At 45.1% G+C, this 17,514-nt stretch overlaps 1 protein-coding gene across 1 annotated transcript; it reads right to left on the reverse strand.

Moving 5' to 3' along the window:
* Positions 1–1,886: 1,886 nt before the first annotated feature.
* Positions 1,887–17,061, reverse strand: lima1a (LIM domain and actin binding 1a). The gene is made up of 11 exons (XM_061074090.1): positions 16,937–17,061; positions 16,311–16,350; positions 14,991–15,101; positions 13,629–14,060; positions 6,970–7,015; positions 6,314–6,396; positions 5,228–5,293; positions 5,058–5,109; positions 4,648–4,712; positions 3,567–3,700; positions 1,887–3,407 (listed from the first exon to the last, which is right to left on the reverse strand). The coding sequence occupies exons 1-11, from the start codon at positions 17,059–17,061 to the stop codon at positions 2,417–2,419; spliced, it is 2,145 nt and encodes a 714-aa protein (XP_060930073.1). The 3' UTR covers positions 1,887–2,416.
* Between the last annotated feature and the right edge of the window lie 453 nt (positions 17,062–17,514).

Consider the following 17,514-nt stretch of genomic DNA (forward strand, 5'->3'; position numbering starts at 1 on the left):
TCTACAAGGAATCTGCAAAATATACGTATTTAAAATTTTTAAGGTTCAGGGAGCGTGTTTTGATTTTGCACTTTGACGATGTGACGTGCAAACAGCTGGTGGACAGAATAACAGACGACTTCCAGCATGATACAGTCCAATGCACCAGAGCCATATCAGGACCCGCCCCTTCCCCCCCCCCGGTATCTGTCCTGAGAGATCTGAACACGAGTGATGAGAGTTTAAAACATGATATACGTCCTGGATGCTTCTCCTGTGATCAGATCTCACAAATAATGTTTTTATCCTGTCAGAGGTTCCAGATGTTTGTGTGTGTTGGCGTGAAGAAGAGAGAGAGAGAGAGAGAGAGAACCAATGTGCTGCTATGAAGAAGGAAGTTACTATTTTAAAAGAATAACACGCGTCCGACCTCAGGACGAGTTTGGGTCGATCCCTCAGGACAGAAGTTCCCTCGACCCTGAGAGTCTGATCGTCCTCCTCTAGAGTCCGAGCTGTTGAACTGGATCATTCTGTCTCTGTCTCTGTTATTCTGACACGTAGAAGGTTTTACTCTAATTCCATTTCCTCCCTGTTTCACCTGTAAAGTCTGAATAATGAATAATGTTGTGTTTGGCTGGAAAGTTCAAAGATCGTCTCTCGTCTTGTGTTTGGTTAAAGGGAACGATTTTAATGCATCAGCTGAGCGGGTTTACCAAAACCTCCATCAAGTCTCTCACGGTTATCTGTGTGTGTGTCTGTTTCTGTGTAGATTAACCACACGTTCCTCTGGGCCCGCCCCCCACACACACAGCAGGTTCTTGTAGTGGATTCGTTTTGCATGTCGACAATAACACTAACATGCTGTATAATCACGACACAGGGTTTAACTGTTGAATCACAAATCTGCTGGAGATTGTACGTTTGTTTTTAGCTGTTGTGCGTTTGATTTCGAGCCATCAATGAAATGTGTAAGAATTGTGTAAATCAGTGTGTTGTTGTTGTTGTCCTGCAGGGCCGGATAGAGACTTGTGTACACGTCTGAACTGTAAAACTGAAGCTAGACAGTGCAAAGATATTAATGTGACACTGATGTTTCACATCGACGTTCAGGGTTTTAAAGTCACTCGTATTTAAGTTTCCTCAGAATCTCAGTTTACAAAAGAAATGACATTTAAACCAAATTAGAGCGAAATCTGGTTAAAGATCTTTGTAGCATCTCTTTACTTCTTCAGTCCTGTAATAATAATAATGATAGTAATCTCTGGCCTTGTTGACATTGCACTATAACGGCCTTGTTCAGTACATGTTTGATCATCAATAAAGGTTCATTGAAGTAACAACTCTGTGTCCACTTATTTCTAACTCTCAATCCATTTAAAAAGGTTGATTCATGAATCTGGTTTATATTTTATAGAGGTTTTAATTTAAAACCAGTTATTGTCTTCTATTCTCAGTAATTAAGTTTATTTTGAAACTCTTTGTCCATTAGACTCAGTCAAGTTGCACCAGATTTCACATATTTAAAGACTTTAAGAATCTCAAAGTAAAACTATGACCTTATGTTTATCATCATTTATGAAATTCAAATTCTTTGTGTTTCTCATTGTGCATTTGTCATATTTTGTATTAAGTTTTTAATCCCAAATTTAGCTTTTCTTTACATTTATAATCACCACATGAGTGATGAGTGACGCCTCAAGCTTCTTTCTGATGGAATAAAAAAACAAATAAAAGCTTTCACAAATTCCAGGTATTGTGAAAGCTTTTAAAACGTTGCTCTGGAAACCGAAGGCAACAAAATATGGACGAATCAAATCAGCTCGAGACGGAATTAAACTACAAACCAAGACGTGGAAATCGTAAAAACACAAACACTCGTTAAGAAGAACCTGCACAAACTCAACATGTTTAGTAAATAACAATTTATTTGAACAGTAGAAGTTTAGGATATTTGGTCCCTGATTTTAAAAAGATCGTGATTCCAATGCAAAACAAAAAGAAAGTGACAGATTTATTTAATAAAAACAGGAAATGTTTTTTTCTTTTTCGGGCTGAGCAGCTTCAGAGTTTCACCTGAAACTTTGCTCCTAAGAGACGAGTGAGTTTCCCACTTCTCGTTGAATAAGAGCACGAAGCTGGTGTTCGGATCCAGAGGCATCCCAAGAAATCATCATTACAACAGTACACAAAGTTAAAATGCGTATTCAATGTGTCACAACTTTTTCTGTTCTAAAAATATTCCTAACATGTAGTTTTAAATATTTCACTTAAAAAACTAATCATGCCGAAGCAACAGTAAAAACTATGAGTTGAAATGTTTAAAGAGGCACAAATACAGAAGAAGGAAGAGATTGGAAACTGCAGCGAGAAGAGGAAGAGGAAGATGAGAGAAGAGGAAGAAGAGGAAGAAAAAGTCCTGGAAGTCGACGTGTTGGCCTCACACATCCTCCTCTTCCTCCTCTTCCTCCTCCTCGTAGAAACGGTTACGTTTGATCATCTCCTCCACCGTAAGCTCCTCCTCTTTATCCTCCACCTCCTCGCTGTCCCAGAATCCCACGTCCTGAGACGACCTGCTGACCTCCACCTCCTCCTCCACCCCCACCTCGGGAGAGGAGATCTGCTCCGTCAGCATCTCCTCCAACACGCCTCCATCTTCCTCCTCATCCTCCATCTTATCCAGCTCCTCTTCCTCCTGCTGCTGCTCAGCTCGTCCTCCCAGAGCCTCCTCCTCTTCCTCCTCCTGGACCACATGAGGCTCCTCCCCCTGCTCCTCCTCCCCTGAGCTGGTGTGGATGTCCACGCAGTTGTCTTCGGTGGGCGTCTGGCTGTGGGACGACAGCTCCATGGCGGGGGGGTCCGGGCTGAGCCCCTCCGGTGGGGGGGGTGAACTCTGCCTCCTGGACTCGGGGCTGGTCGCCAGCGTGTAGGCCAGGCTGCGCTCCTTCAGGGAGGAGCTCTGGCGCAGGCTGGCCGTCTCCCTGGCCTCCTCCGTGGGTGAGGAGGGGGAGTCGTCCTCCGGTGGCCACTTGGCTCTGATTGGTTTACCAGCAGACCCCACCTCCGTGGTGGCTCCGCCCTCCCCCGGCTCTGTGCGTGGCGGCCAGGAGATCTTGAGTCGACGCCCCTCGCTGGGCCGGTCGGCCTTCTCCGCTGACCCCTGACCCAGAGCCTCCATCGTGGCCATCAGCACGTTGACCTTGGCCAGGGGCGAGTCCTCCACGCTGGGGCTCTCCAGCTCCGGGGGGGCGGAGCTCGGGGTCTTCAGGCTGCTCGGGGGCGGAGTCTCGCCGGCGTCGCCCTTGCTCTCCCACAGCTCCTTGTGAGGCCGGTGGCCGAAGCCCTCGTCGTAGTTTCCCTTCGCCTTGAACAGCTGGCAGAAGTGCGGCTTGCAGTAAACGCTGTTGTGCAGCGAGGCGTAGTTCAACAGGCTGAGAGGAGAAGGAGGAGGAGTTAGTGAAGCGTCCAGGAAACCTCCCGAGGGTTCCACTGTAGTGTTCTGATAATAACATCAGTTTGAAACGACTCTAAATGAGTGAATCAGAGCATTGATTGGTGGAGAGCTGTGTTAGGCTCCTCCTCCTCCTCACCTGAGCTTGGTGTTGCAGTGCGAGCAGCGGAAGCAGGAGCTGTGGTAGACGTGCTGATTGGCCACCAGCCTCTCCAGAGGATACACCGTCTTCTCACAGGAAACACACGTCTCTCTCACCGGCAGCCGGAAGTTCTGCACACCAAACAAAATCTGTCACCGACTCCAACGTGAAGATTAAACTCTTTAGAATCCTTCATAATCTAAAGTTTCCTGCTGAATCTTGGAGATAAACTCTGGTTTTTAATAACTTCAGAGTCTTTTGATCTGATCTCACTTCAGCGTGATAGATAGATAGATAGATAGATAGATAGATAGATAGATAGATAGATAGATAGATAGATAGATAGATAGATAGATAGATAGATAGATAGATAGATAGATAGATAGATAGATAGATAGATAGATAGATAGATAGATAGATAGATAGATAGATAGATAGATAGATAGATAGATAGATAGATAGATAGATAGATAGATAGATAGATAGATAGATAGATAGATAGATAGATAGATAGATAGATAGATAGATAGATAGATAGATAGATAGATAGATAGATAGATAGATAGATAGATAGATAGATAGATAGATAGATAGATAGATAGATAGATAGATAGATAGATAGATAGATAGATAGATAGATAGATAGATAGATAGATAGATAGATAGATAGATAGATAGATAGATAGATAGATAGATAGATAGATAGATAGATAGATAGATAGATACTTTATTAATCCCGAGAGAAATTTGGATCATCCAGTAGCTTAAACACTTAAACACCTCACTGACATAAATCACATACGGAGAACATATTTACAGATACAGGAATGGAATGCAATGATGTGATTGTGTCAGTGTCCAGTAGGGAAGTGTTCTTGTGCTGCTGGAGTGGAAAGTACAATAAAATATATATATATATAAATATATAAGAATATGTAGTGGTAAAGTCTGTGCATGGGGCCAGTATAGCCAGTAAAGGGATGGACAGTGGGTTGGTTTATAATAATGAGAAGAGAAGAGTGTGACAGTTGAAGCTGAGACTCGGTTCTTCTCACTGGAGACGAAGGAGGAAACTTACTCTGGGAGTCTTGGTCTGAGACGAGTCCTTCTGATTGGACGACACCGGGGTGCCGGGACCAGAACCTGAGGAGTCAGAGAGCAGGATGAGAGGAGGCACCGACATGTTCTGGACACAAGAGGGTGCTGTCCTCATGATTAATAACAGTAGAATAGAGAGAGAGTAAATCCTGGGATAAAGGAAATAAAGATAAAGAAATAAATGTGATTCCTGCTCTTCTAAAATAATTATAATTTTTACTATTTTAAAATATAAACGTGTGGATAAAGGTTTCTGACGAGCTCTTGTATATATTGTTGTTTTGTTTTAAGCACAGTGCACCAACCACACCATGGCAATTTCCAATATATGCAAATATACGTGGCAATAAAAATAATTCTGAGTCTGATTGAAGTTATGAAGTGAATCACCGTTGCTTTCTGCAGTTAAAGCTTTTCTCCCGTTTGCTTCGGCCTCTGGACTCTGCAACAGGAGAAGAGAAGGAAACATTCATCCTGTGGATCTGTTCTCGACACGACTTCACATGCATGAAGTTATTTATGATCGTTTGAAATCATCTGAGCAGGATTGGTCTCCTCACCAGGTCCAGAGAGCACGGAGGGACGTTCTCCTTCTGCTTCCCACAGAACCCGTCCAGCTGATCGCTCTGAGGGACAGACAGAGACAAGAAGAGACAAAGATGTTTCAACGCTCCTGGTTCACGACCTCGTTCGGACTCTAACCCGACCCGAGCTTCCTGTGGCCTCGGCTCTCACGTGAGCTCCACTTGGCTGCACAGAGAGTTCTGCTGATTGGATTTGACGAAAGCACGAAGCGGTCACCTTGAACTTCAAATCAGATCCAGACCTTCAGTCCAAGAACATCTCAAACAGCTTCATCTCATCCTGTCTGGATTACTGCAGCTGAATTAAACATCTATTGAGCGACTACAGACTGTTCAGAACTCAGCTGCCAGACTGTGAACTGTCAGGAGATCAGAGTTCAGCCTCTTCACATGGGTTTAGAATAGATTTAAAGATTCTACTGATCACTCTGGACACACGTTCTCTGTCCAACCTGCGTCTCAGAACTGTTAATGTCCTCTTCTGTCTGATCCAGTGGCTGAAAACCAAAGAGGACAGATTTCTACAGACTCTGAAACAATCTGCTGAGTCAGGGACGGAAAACAAGTCTCTTATCAACACTGTCGTCAGAGAGAAGAGATTCAATGTCCTCATGTCTCCAGATTGTAACTTTCTATTCTCTTTTCTGTTGCTTCACACTCGGAGTGAAACCTCAAAGTCAAACAGCGGCTGTGTGAATAGGGTTATATATTTATATATATACACACACACACACCACTACAGACTCGTTATTCTCACAAGAAATATATATATATACACATTTCTTGTAAAAGGAACTGAAGTGTATGTGTATATATATAGATATATATATGTGGTTCTCAAACCGACGCCTGAATGTCCGGTTGACGTGAACAAACTCGACTTTCTAAACTTGAGTCCTCGTCAGTTCCCCCCCCCTGCAGGTGAGTCTGGAGGCACCCAGCTGACCTCTGGGTTTAAGACCGTGACCCCCCCCAACACTCCCAGTCCGATCCCAGTCCGAGCTTTACACCCCCACTTCACTTCCTGCCGTCAGGATAACATGAGATGAGAAAGTGACTCACGTCCTGTTTGGAGACGGCAGCCTGGTAGAGAGCCATCCGGTCCCGGAGAGGAGTGGAGTCCGCCAGACTTCCATCTGCTCCGACTACACACAGACACACACAGACACACACAGACACACACACACAGGTCAAACCAAGTGAAGCTGAAGAGTCAGAGGAAGTAAACCTTGATCTCAGGATCTCGATGAGGAAACAGTTTATGTCTTCAGGAAGTTTTTCAAGTTTTGTTTCGCAGCTAACGAGTCGGACTTAGACAAACTGAGCTAAAAGGACTTAAATACGTCATGTGACCTGGAACACAACGAAATAAACATTATTGTTTAAGGTGATAATATGTGAGTGTTGTGTTTAGTTTGTTGTGCTGCCTCCCAGTGGCCAAAAGGAATCCCTTAAAGCAAGTTTAAGTTATAACTTAAAATCTTACAACGAACATATCAAGAGCAGCAGGATCCAGATCCGACACAACTCAACAATTATATTATATTAAAGATGCTAAAACGCTCAGTGGAACTATGTGGAGTCAGAGTTTAAAATATATAACACATTGATCAGAGAGGGTTTGAAACAGAAGAACATTTTGAAGGATGGTTGTGTTGAAATATATTTATATCCTCCAGATCTGTAACATGTGATGAAACATAAACACGTCACTGTACCTCCTAGTATCTGCTCCATGTTATCACCCGTCTGTTCTCCGGACTCCTGAAACAACAACAACAACAAGGTCAGCAAAGACGACACACAAGTCAAAGTGAACAACAGCTTTGTGTGTCATGTGAGGCCGTTTTTAAACACAACACAGACACTCACATGTTTCAGTCAGTGGAGCAAACAGATGAGAAGCACTCGTGTCCATCGGCATGATCGAAGTGCAGATGGATGAACAAGACGAGTGGGGGTGTGTGTGTGTGTCTGTGTGTGTGTGTCCGTGTGTGTGTGTGTCTGTGTGTGTGTGTGTGTCCAGTCCAAACCACTCTAATCCCCTTATGGGCTCAGGAGACGGAGTCTGAGACACTCACTCCGTCTGTTCACCGTCGGCCACAAAACAAACAGATCACGTCACTGTTGTTGTTTTTATAGTAAATAAATTCTATTAATTTACTATGAAAACATAATTTAATCACGATCGTTTTCTGGTTTCAGACGAGATTCAGTTTCTGATCAACAAGAAGCAAAGAACCAAAAAGAAAACACAAGGCCTCGGATAACAGAAGACGTGAACTAGATGATTCCTAAAATGTCTGTTTTGAACATGTATGATGGTTTTAACTGATATTATAATAAAAAAGACAGAAACTAAAGTTTGTTTGTATTGAACTTTTCACACAGACACGAGTCTAAAAAGACAAACAGTGAAAAGTCTGAACACGAATCAGATGAATTCCTGTTTAAACAGTTTCAACTTGTTAAGAAGCTCAAGGTGATGAATCCACAGAAACATCTACAAGTCTGTTCAGATCGTTCTGATTTGAAGGCTGATGTCAGCACAACAGAAGACGACTTAGGGATCAGCACAGAGAGACAAACACACACACAAACAAACACACACAGCCGTAGAGTCAGAGATTTCCCTCAGAAGTCGGTGGAGACCAAAAACTGAGCTAAAAACTGAATATTAGACGTTAATAAATCATTTGACCAGAACTTCAAATGAATTTTTACACTGGTTTTTGAAAGATTCCACAGAATCAGCAAACTTTAAAAGTCGTAGTGATGACATCACAAGTCTGTGCAGGACAGGGAGGAGCCTGATGGAGCAGTGATGTCACAGTGAGGATTTTAAACTGAGTAATAAGTGGAGATGGAACCTGAGACCATGAGAGGAATCTAACAGACGATTTCCTGAGAAATGAAAATGATGCAGTGGCTTTAACAAAAGGTCAACGAGCCCAGGTGCAGATCCCAGATCAGATCAGAGACACACGCCCCCCCCCAGCCTCTTTTCACATGAATCCACATCAACAACCCGGAGGAGGAGAGTTTGGAATCTGACGCCGGATCGTGTTCAGAGCTGCAGGATTTGAAATTATCTCGTGTTTGTGTTATCGTCGGTTCATCTGCTGACAAGTCTGAACTCTCCCGGAGCCGTCACGCCCACGCCGGCAGGTCGATGCCTGCGTCCCACACACCCGTTGTTCCACCGTTACACAACCGTCGTTCCACCGTTACACACCCGACGCTTCTGCTCGTTCTCCAGTCGGTGAGAACACGATTAAAGACTCAAATCTACGAGAAGACGCATCTGAAAACAGAAAGACGTCCTCTGGTCTCTGCTTCAGGTTCGGTACCAGGTGGAGGCCGCTGCCCCCCCCGCCCGCCCCCCCCACGCAGGCGTCAACAGGTGAAGGAAGATTTCACAACACAAACACACAGCAGCTGTTACACAACGTTCAGACAAGTTCCTGCTCATCCGTGACTCAGAGTTCAGCTATTTCTCTTTTCTGTTCATCGCAAGTTTCCAAGAAACAGTACCATGATGATAAACTGCCCCCCCGCTTTGTTATCTCCTTCTAAAGTAAACATGTGTAACTTTCACTTTCACCACAAGCAGAGAAGAGTCCAACAATCTGACACTTGACTCAACAACATCAGGAACCTTCATGAGGACAAAAAGACAAATCACCTTTCAAGCTTTAAATCAGAAGTTTGCTGAAGAGGAACCTCAGTACATGAGTCATATACACACATGTATAAGTACAAGTACATGCATCTGCTCCGAGTTTACATTCACTGACAAACCCGAAGACCCGTCAGTGACCTTAAAGACCAATCAGCAAACAGCTGAGTCATCGTTTCCCAGCATCCCAGTGTCTGCTGGTCCACACTGAACCGGGACCAGTTGATAAACTTCAAACTGGAACGATGGAGACAGTAATGTTTGGTTTAAAAAGAAACAGCACCCCAAGGTTCTGCAGTTGCATCTGGGGACTTAAAAATGTACATTTGTTTTTTTTTTCTTTAGTTTAGTTTGAAAACAGATGAACTCAGCTTCTCTGGAACTGAGTTCATGTGTTTTCAAATGAAAACAGAGACGTGTGGACGGAGCCGGATTCTGAAGAGAACAGACCCAATCACAACAAAGAGAACAGTCATTATAATAAGGGATCTGTCCCTGAGGGTGGATTAGGTAGGTGGGTGGAGGGGTGGGGGGTGTCTGAGACTGGTTTGCATGCATGTGGATGGCGTGGGGGGGGCAGAGGGATAGAGCGGTCAGTGGGATGTAAACAAACCGTCTCAGGACGTCGGATCATCGGCACGAGACAAAGAATCTGCTGCTAATCCTGATTCTGTTAGAGCTCAGACGCACAGATTGACTTCACCCACCCACCCACCCACACACACACACACCCACCCACACACACACACCCCACCCACACACACAAACACAAAGACCATACCCCCCCCAAAACAAAGACAGAAGACGAACCATCTACAGAGTTATTAGAAATATTAAACTGATAAACTGGAGCGACTCGGTTCATCAGTATAAAATGATAAAGTTCTTTGTGAAGCGGTTTCTCATTTCTGACTCTTTGCAGCTGAGTCGTCGTCCAGCTGATGAGACAGGAAGTCAAACATGATGAATGAAATCGTCATAGTTACCTCTCGTGAAGTTAAAGCCAGAGAACGAGAAGAAGAGAAGAAGAGAAGCAGAGAAGCAGAGGAGACGAGAGAGAAAGAGGAGAGAGAGACTCAGACTGAGAGGGTCTGAGTCAGGACCGGGGGGGGGGGGACCAGGGGCTCTGGAGAGGGGTTCAGGCTGTTCAAAGGGGGGTGTGGCTGAATGAAGGTGGGGACAGCAAGGGGGGGGTGTTACAGATGGGTGAGTTAAATCAGCGGCAGGCATGGGGGGGGTGGAGTCATTAGGGACAGTGGGTGGTGGAGCAGCTGGTGCTGTAAGAGGGGGGGCAGAGGAGGGGCTGAGCTGTGTGTGTGTGTGTGTGTGTGTGTGGGGGGGGGGGGGGTCCCATTAATTTCATTGTGTCTGGTGATGCAGGATTTCCCGTCAGAGTGGGCGTGGCATAATCTCCATAGCAGCTTGGGGGTGTGTCTTCATGAGGCAGTTCAATATGTTTCTAATTTATATGGTTCTTCAAAGTAAAAGCACGAGGTTATTTTTGTGACGCGTGTCCAGCTGAACTGCGGAGCTTTTATTTTGAAAAGTTTGGATCTTGAGTCAGTTGTTCAGTAAATCAGTCAAACTTCTGCTAATAGATCAACTATCTAACTACTGCTTCTTCATCTCTGTCAGACATTTTCTTATCTATAAAACATTTAAACATTGATTCAACTAATATTTACGTTTCAGTCTTTTCTTTTCAATGTTAAATGTTAAAGTGTAAATATCATAATTCTGTGGTTTCTCTCTGTTTCTCTTCTCTCTCTCCTCGGAGATGAATCCTCACGACTCGGAGGTTTTTCTTTGTATCATCTTTCCTTCTTCGTCTTCTTGTGAGTTGAGAACAGACGATGTTGCATCTTTGTTAATCCCCACGAGACAGATTGTGTGATTTGTGTAGATTAATTTCATCTTTACAAACTAAATCTGTTTGAAATATTCTTCCTGGTTTAGACGCTTGTAGAAAACTATGAAAGTAACGTTCACCTGAAGTATTATTACTGACAACTCATTTCTGCTCCTTCATCTCTGTCAGACATTTTCTTTCCTATAAAACCTAATTCAATGATTCAACTAATATTTATGTTTCAGATTGTGTGATTTGTGTAGATTAATATCGTCTTCACAAACTAAATGTGTTGGAGATATTCTTCCTGGTTTTGACGTCTGTAGGAAAAGTCGTTTAAATGTTTCACTGGAACAAAGTGAAGTGAAGACTGAAGAACAAGGCCAGAGCCGAGGTGGAGGTATGTGACCGTGTGTGGGAGGAGGAGGAGGAGGAGGAGGGGGGTGCACAGGGATGATTTATGAGGGGGGGGCGGCGGGGGGGCCCTCGGGAGGGAGACGGTCAGATCAGCTGTCTGCAGTCATGAGCCTGAACCATGACATCATCCTGTGCAGCTCTGGAGCCTCGTGAGTCAGATCTGATTTTACTGTTTCAAACAATTCTTCCTTCAGTGAGAAAACGATTCAACGAGTCATGAGAAGAAATCCCCCAAACTCCCAGAGGCCGTTTGATCCCAGTGTTCAAACGCTCACATTAGAAACTCAGTGCTGGAAAATCCACTTTCTAATGTCTCCAGCACGTTCCTCTGCCAGGAGCCGATCCGGCGTCGACTCGTGGAATCTGAACAAAAACCATCTGAGGGTGAAAGGATGATCTCAGTTTCTCTTCTTCTCAATAAATCTCATGAACTGAACTCTTCCTGCTGACGAGGAGAATCTGAGCAGCCGACGCCGGGTTCGTCTTCTGTGTGAACTGCTGCTGAGGACGAGGATCTTTATGAAACAGGCTCAGACCTGCAGGAGCTGCAGAGAGAAGCTGCAGGACACAACAGAACCGAGTGTTTCCTGCAGGTTCCTGGTGGAACGTCTGCAGAACCAGAGGAGCTGAGGGAGGGAACACAGCAAGAGATGGAAATGGGGGGGGTGGGGGGGTGGTGATGACATCAGGGGACAGACGCAAAAATGCGAAAAGAAAACATATATCTCGGGATGAAGAAGCAGAGTCACACACGCTGACCGAGGTCAAGAGAGTTTGTGGTGAGATCAGTCGACACCAGGGTTGATTTGATTTAAACAGAAACACGTGATCTCTGCAGCCGGGTGGAGTCATCCTGCGTCTCCACCCGGCTCCACGTTCTGTGATGATGTGAATGAAGAATCTCCAGAGGAAAACTCAGCAGAAAGACAGAACCCCACTCTGCTGACATCCTCCAAAGTTCATGTGTAAAAACAAGTTTCTGCTTTTAAACTCATCAACTGCTTCACACGACTCTGGAGATTTAGAATCGATGGAACAGAGAAGTTGGTTCCAGCTTCAGTTTTAAAAATTCCAGAGCCGAAACTGAGATGTTTGGAAACGATGACTCACGACCTCTGGCTGATTTGGTCTTTTCGTAGCTTTCACTGATTCGTCAGAGTCGTATCACATGACCTCCTCCATGAAGAAAACCCCCCGGCCTCAGAGTAGAACTCATCACAGAGAATCAACGACATGAGTCACTGACCCGGTTGTGGGTCAGTTAATGTCTGTGCGTTACATCTATACAACTGTGTAAATGTGGAGGAGACAAGATTAAAACTGATTCTGAGCCTAAACGCTTGTGTGGACAGAGATGGTTTTATTTTGAAAAGGCAGCAGAGGAGTCTTCCTGTGAGTTCCTTACTCTAAGTTCGACTCTATAAACTCTAACAGTGTTATTGCACAAGTCACAAGAAAGAGCAGAACATGAGCAGTGAACGGATTAGGAGCAGATTCCGGGTCAGTTCCACATCATCAGTGTTCGGAGCTGTTTAAAGCTTCATAATGACTCGTAATGTTCCCTCGGTGGTAAATGGCGTCTCTGTGTGCAGGAAGCACAGCGTGGTCGTTGTTAACGAGTCACACCTCGAGCGCCAGCACTTCACATCGGACACGCCCCCAAGGGAAATTCATGAGCGGACGTTAAAAGGCCTCCACCTCCTGCTGCACAAACAATCAGCTGCCCCGGGGAGCGTGAAGCCCAGCCGCTCACTGAGGGGAGATGCAAGTCAGCTGAGTGTGTGTGTCTGTGTGTGTGTGAGTGTGTGTGAGTGTGTGTGTGTTGTGGTGAGATGAGATGAAGGATAGTGAGGCTGCACCATGTGACTGAAGCATGACAGTTCTGATTCTTTGAGAACAAGCAGACGTCTTCTTTTCTTTTCCTCTCAAACTAAACGATTCACGAAGCCGTTTAGTTGTCGATGGAACTGAAGACTCACAACGGTCACGGCAGCAGAAACACGCACATGACGACAAAAAGACAAACGCACAACAACCCGAGCCAATCTACTGGTGCAGAACGAGTGTGCAGATTGCTGGGTTCAGTCAAAACTGATTCAGTCTAATAAATAAATCCTCCTTGAAGGTTTGAAACACTTTGATTCCAGATGTTTGTTAAACATTTGTATAAAGATATTATCTGCAAAATCAACTTTAAATATTAAAAGTACTAGATGACCTCATTCTTCTTTAGAGTGCAGTATATTGTGTAACTTGATTATCAATGTAACGCATCATAATTATATTAGTAAATTAAACTAAGTTCCCTCTGGATTGTGGTGGAGTAAGGGACCTCAAACATGTACTCAACTAAAGTACTTGAGTGAATGTACTCAGTTACTCTCGTCCCCTGTGAGTCTTCATGGAGATCAGGTGAAGACGGACGGACTCACCTCGTCTCTCGGCTTCTCTCCCGTCTCGAACATCCTCTTCAGGCTGTTGAGTGGGACGCTCGGCTTCTCAGACACGTCGGCCTCCGGCTCCTCGGTGCTTCTGCTCGTCGGCTCCTCCATGTTCCTCGGGTTCCTCGGGTTCCTCGGGTTCCTCGGGTTCCTCGGGTTCCTCGGGTCCTGCTGCTCCTCACTGGTCTCAGGCTCCGGGTCCTGTGGGACGGTGGAGCTCCTCCAGGTGTCCGAGCGGCTCCCAGGTGAGGGTTTGGGGCCCGTGGATTGGCTGATGGGGGTCTGAGGGTCGGGGGGGCCGCAGGGCGTGGCCTCCTGACTTTGGGTTCTGTGACAGGTCGGCTGCTGCTGCTGCTGCTCCCAGCGTTTCTTTAAAACACTCAGACTCCCGCTGCGTAGCGCTGAGGGCAGAGGAGCTGCAGCCTGCGGAGAAGAAGCAGCTGTTACTCACAGATCCTCAGGCTGGGATTCTACATCTGATTATTTGTGTCTCAGCTTCAAGCTCATTGTTCCTCTGGAAAAGGATCAAGTATCAGGTCGTTCCACAAACTCACCTGAGGACGTTTCAAACGTTTAACTAGATTCAAACTTAAACTGAGCCTTTGGTGCAGTTTCTTATAATTAAATGTGCAGAAACACAAACTGTGCAACTGTCCAGACACCGACTGTAGATCAGCCGATGCAAAAGAACCATCTTCTGATTTAAGGTCTCAACTATTGTCACTTTGTTAATTACTCATTTTAATTCATTGTTAAAATAATCTTAAACATCAAGGTGATGTCATCAAAGTGCTGGTTCGGTTTTACTGGGAATTCAAATATAAAAAGAGAAAAGCAGCAAAATTCTCAAGTTTCATCTGGACTATGAAAAAAAACTTCAAACTTTAAATTATCCTAAAAAGTCAAATGACTTATCCATTTAACACAACAACAAAAGTATTTAGTCTAGTTTATTTCACACAACAAACTAAAATCGATCAGGTAACTAAAAAACAGACAAAGAAATGAAGAATTGATTAAATCCAAAAGATGTTCAAAGAGCCGTCGCATGGATTAAAGTATTTGAAGAGGAGTTAAACTACAGAAGTTGAGTTAAGCAGTCAGACTCATGAGAGTTTAGATGAAGGAGGATTCAAACAGAGTCGTGAGAAACCAACACCTCAGATACAAAGAGACATCAAGACGTTTCCGCTTCTTTCCAGCGGTTCAGCATTTCCTCATCAGACTATGACTCAGGCCACTGAAGGTAAAAAAACAGCAGAACTCAACTCAACCTCCAGCTGCAGAGTCAGAGGAAAAGACTGAAGAGAAACAACTGCACAGAAGACAAAGAGCCGCTCGTCGGCCACAGACCTGGAAACAGCTGCACAGGATTCTTACTGTCGGAGGAGAGAGAGTCGAGAAGAGGAGGGCGAGCCGGCTGTCCAGTTGTGCGACCGTGTTTGTGTGTGTGTCTGTGTGTGTCTACTGACCGGCTGGAAATGCTACAACCCGTCCCAGATGTGAGAGACTTGAGAAGTGATCAGAGAAGCCAGCAGCCCCCCCCCTACACCCCGGAGAGAGGGAGGAAACAGAGGGAGTGCAGGGGACGAGGGGCGGGGGAGAAAATCAGAAACAGACACCGTCAGTGAGAGGGACGGAGCGAAAACACAGGAAATGAGTGAAAGGTAGAAAGAGAGAGAGAGAGAGAGAGAAACCTAAACAGAGAGAGAGAAACTTCCTTGAAAGAGTGAGAGAGCGAAGCAGCTGGAGAGAAAGAGAAGAAGCTTCGGGACCCAGAGAGCAGACGTTAGGTTATTAAACTGGAGCCAAAGAAAAGTGCTTTCTCATTCCTCCTCTACAAAAAATACATTACTACACAAAACTTATCACATTTTTTAGCTATAAACTCAATGATATGAATTTTCTGTTATGAAAAACATGTATATACACGTTTGTTTTTATTTATAAAGTTTCTTTAAGTCCAGTAAAGTTCTGAGAAACAGTGTGTGTGTGTGTGTGTGTGTGTGTGTGTGTGTGTGTGTGTGCTGCTACAGGAGTCGTAGTGAGACAACCTGGGGTAGGTGGGTGTGTCTTAGCCAGCCGCCCCCCCCCACACACCCACAGATCAGGTGGGTCAGAGGAGTCTTGTTACCACACGACAGCAGATGCCATTGTTCCTCGAGTACTTTCACCAGAGCTCTCTGTGCACTGCTGGAGTGAGAGTGTGTGTGTGTGTGTGTGTGTGTGTGTGTGTGTGTGTGTGTGTGTGTTCAGATTAATGTCTAACATAAAGTCAGTCTGGGATCAGCGGGTGTGAAACAGTTTGTTCATGTGATGTCTGAATAATCAACAACTTGGAAAGTCAGTGAAACTTTAGGTGATGTCATCACTTATAAACCAATTAACACAGTTTTATAATCGGCTCATTAATTGTAAACTTCATTTAACGATGAATTGAAAATAACTAAATTGCAGATCCAGTCATTTCACATCCTAAAAACAAACAGTTCTGCCTGATCTTACTTTTGATGCATTCAGGACATTTTGCTTGAGAGAGAAACTTGCTCTCATATTATTAAATACAGGACTTGTAATAGATTACTGCAGTATAAATACATGTAATACTGCAAATGCAGTTCTAAACACTTCCTCAGTGAAGTAGTAAATCTGTGTTTTCATTCTGACACTCACCTTCTTCTCTGCATTTCCCTCCTCTGCTGCCATCTGATACCTGAGGACATGTGGGACGGACAGTGAGTGAGACAACAGACGGAAAGAATCAGCAGCATCTGGTACACGTACACACAAACACACACACACACACACACACAGACACACACACACACACAGACAGACACACACAAGATGAGGTGAAGGGTATTCAGCTGCAACATGAAACCTCACCACTAGGTGTCTCTACATTCCACACACTGAACCTTTAACATGTGTGTTCACTATCCACAGCAGCACTGGCTCCTCTGGTGGTCAGACAGAGGAACTACAGAGGAACTACAGAGGAAACCACCACCTGCTCAGTTCAGAAAGCAGTAACTTGAGATGTGAAGGTGCGATTCAGCCCAGTTCCACTCAGTGAAGTCTGTGAAGCAGAAACTACGACTTGAACTCGACTGGTTGAAGGTGTGATCGTCACATTTACAGAAAAGAGGAAACTGAGAAGCAGCCGAGTGGAGAGGAAGCGTCGTGAGCTGGTTTCTCATCAGAGGAGAAGAAGAGAAACGTGGGTGCGGCGCCACGTGAGGGAAACACAGGCTGATCTGCTGAGTGGCTGCTGATGAATTATTAAAGTGACGACTCACTTGGAGAAGCGCTCTGCGATGGCGTTGGTTTTTCCCCGGGCGGAGACGATGGACATCTCCTTGGCGGTGACCCTCAGCGACTGGGACGCCCACTGCCGGCGGCTGAAGGGGGCGACGGACGCCATGTTGTCTGAGAGCGAGGGATCGATCGGCCGGACGTCCAGGAACAAGACTGAGAGAGAGAGAGAGAGAGAGAGAGAGAGAGAGAGAGAGAGAGAGAGAGACACAGGACGAGTGAATGAGTAAAACTAAGCCGAGGACAATGAGGAAACTCTGTCCTCAGCTTCTCCTCTGACGCTGAAGCTGTTAAACTTTTACGACCTCGTCTCCCTCTGATGAGTGAACTTCTCCCTCGGCTCTTTGTGTGTTTCTGATCTAAAAGGTGACAGAAGTTCTGTCATGTTCAGACAAATCTCTCCCAGAAATCAATCAATCTGAGCGACTGCACATCAGCAGCAGCCTGAGTCAGAGTCGATAGAGGACGTCACGCCGCCATCGACCATCTGTTCTCATGTGACAGGGCTGCGACTGAGGCCCGAGGGCGACCAGCAGCAGACAACTCTCACACAGACAGACAC

The sequence above is a fragment of the Limanda limanda genome, chromosome 7 (genome assembly GCF_963576545.1).
Source record: "Limanda limanda chromosome 7, fLimLim1.1, whole genome shotgun sequence".
NCBI classification, from domain to species: Eukaryota; Metazoa; Chordata; class Actinopteri; order Pleuronectiformes; family Pleuronectidae; genus Limanda; species Limanda limanda.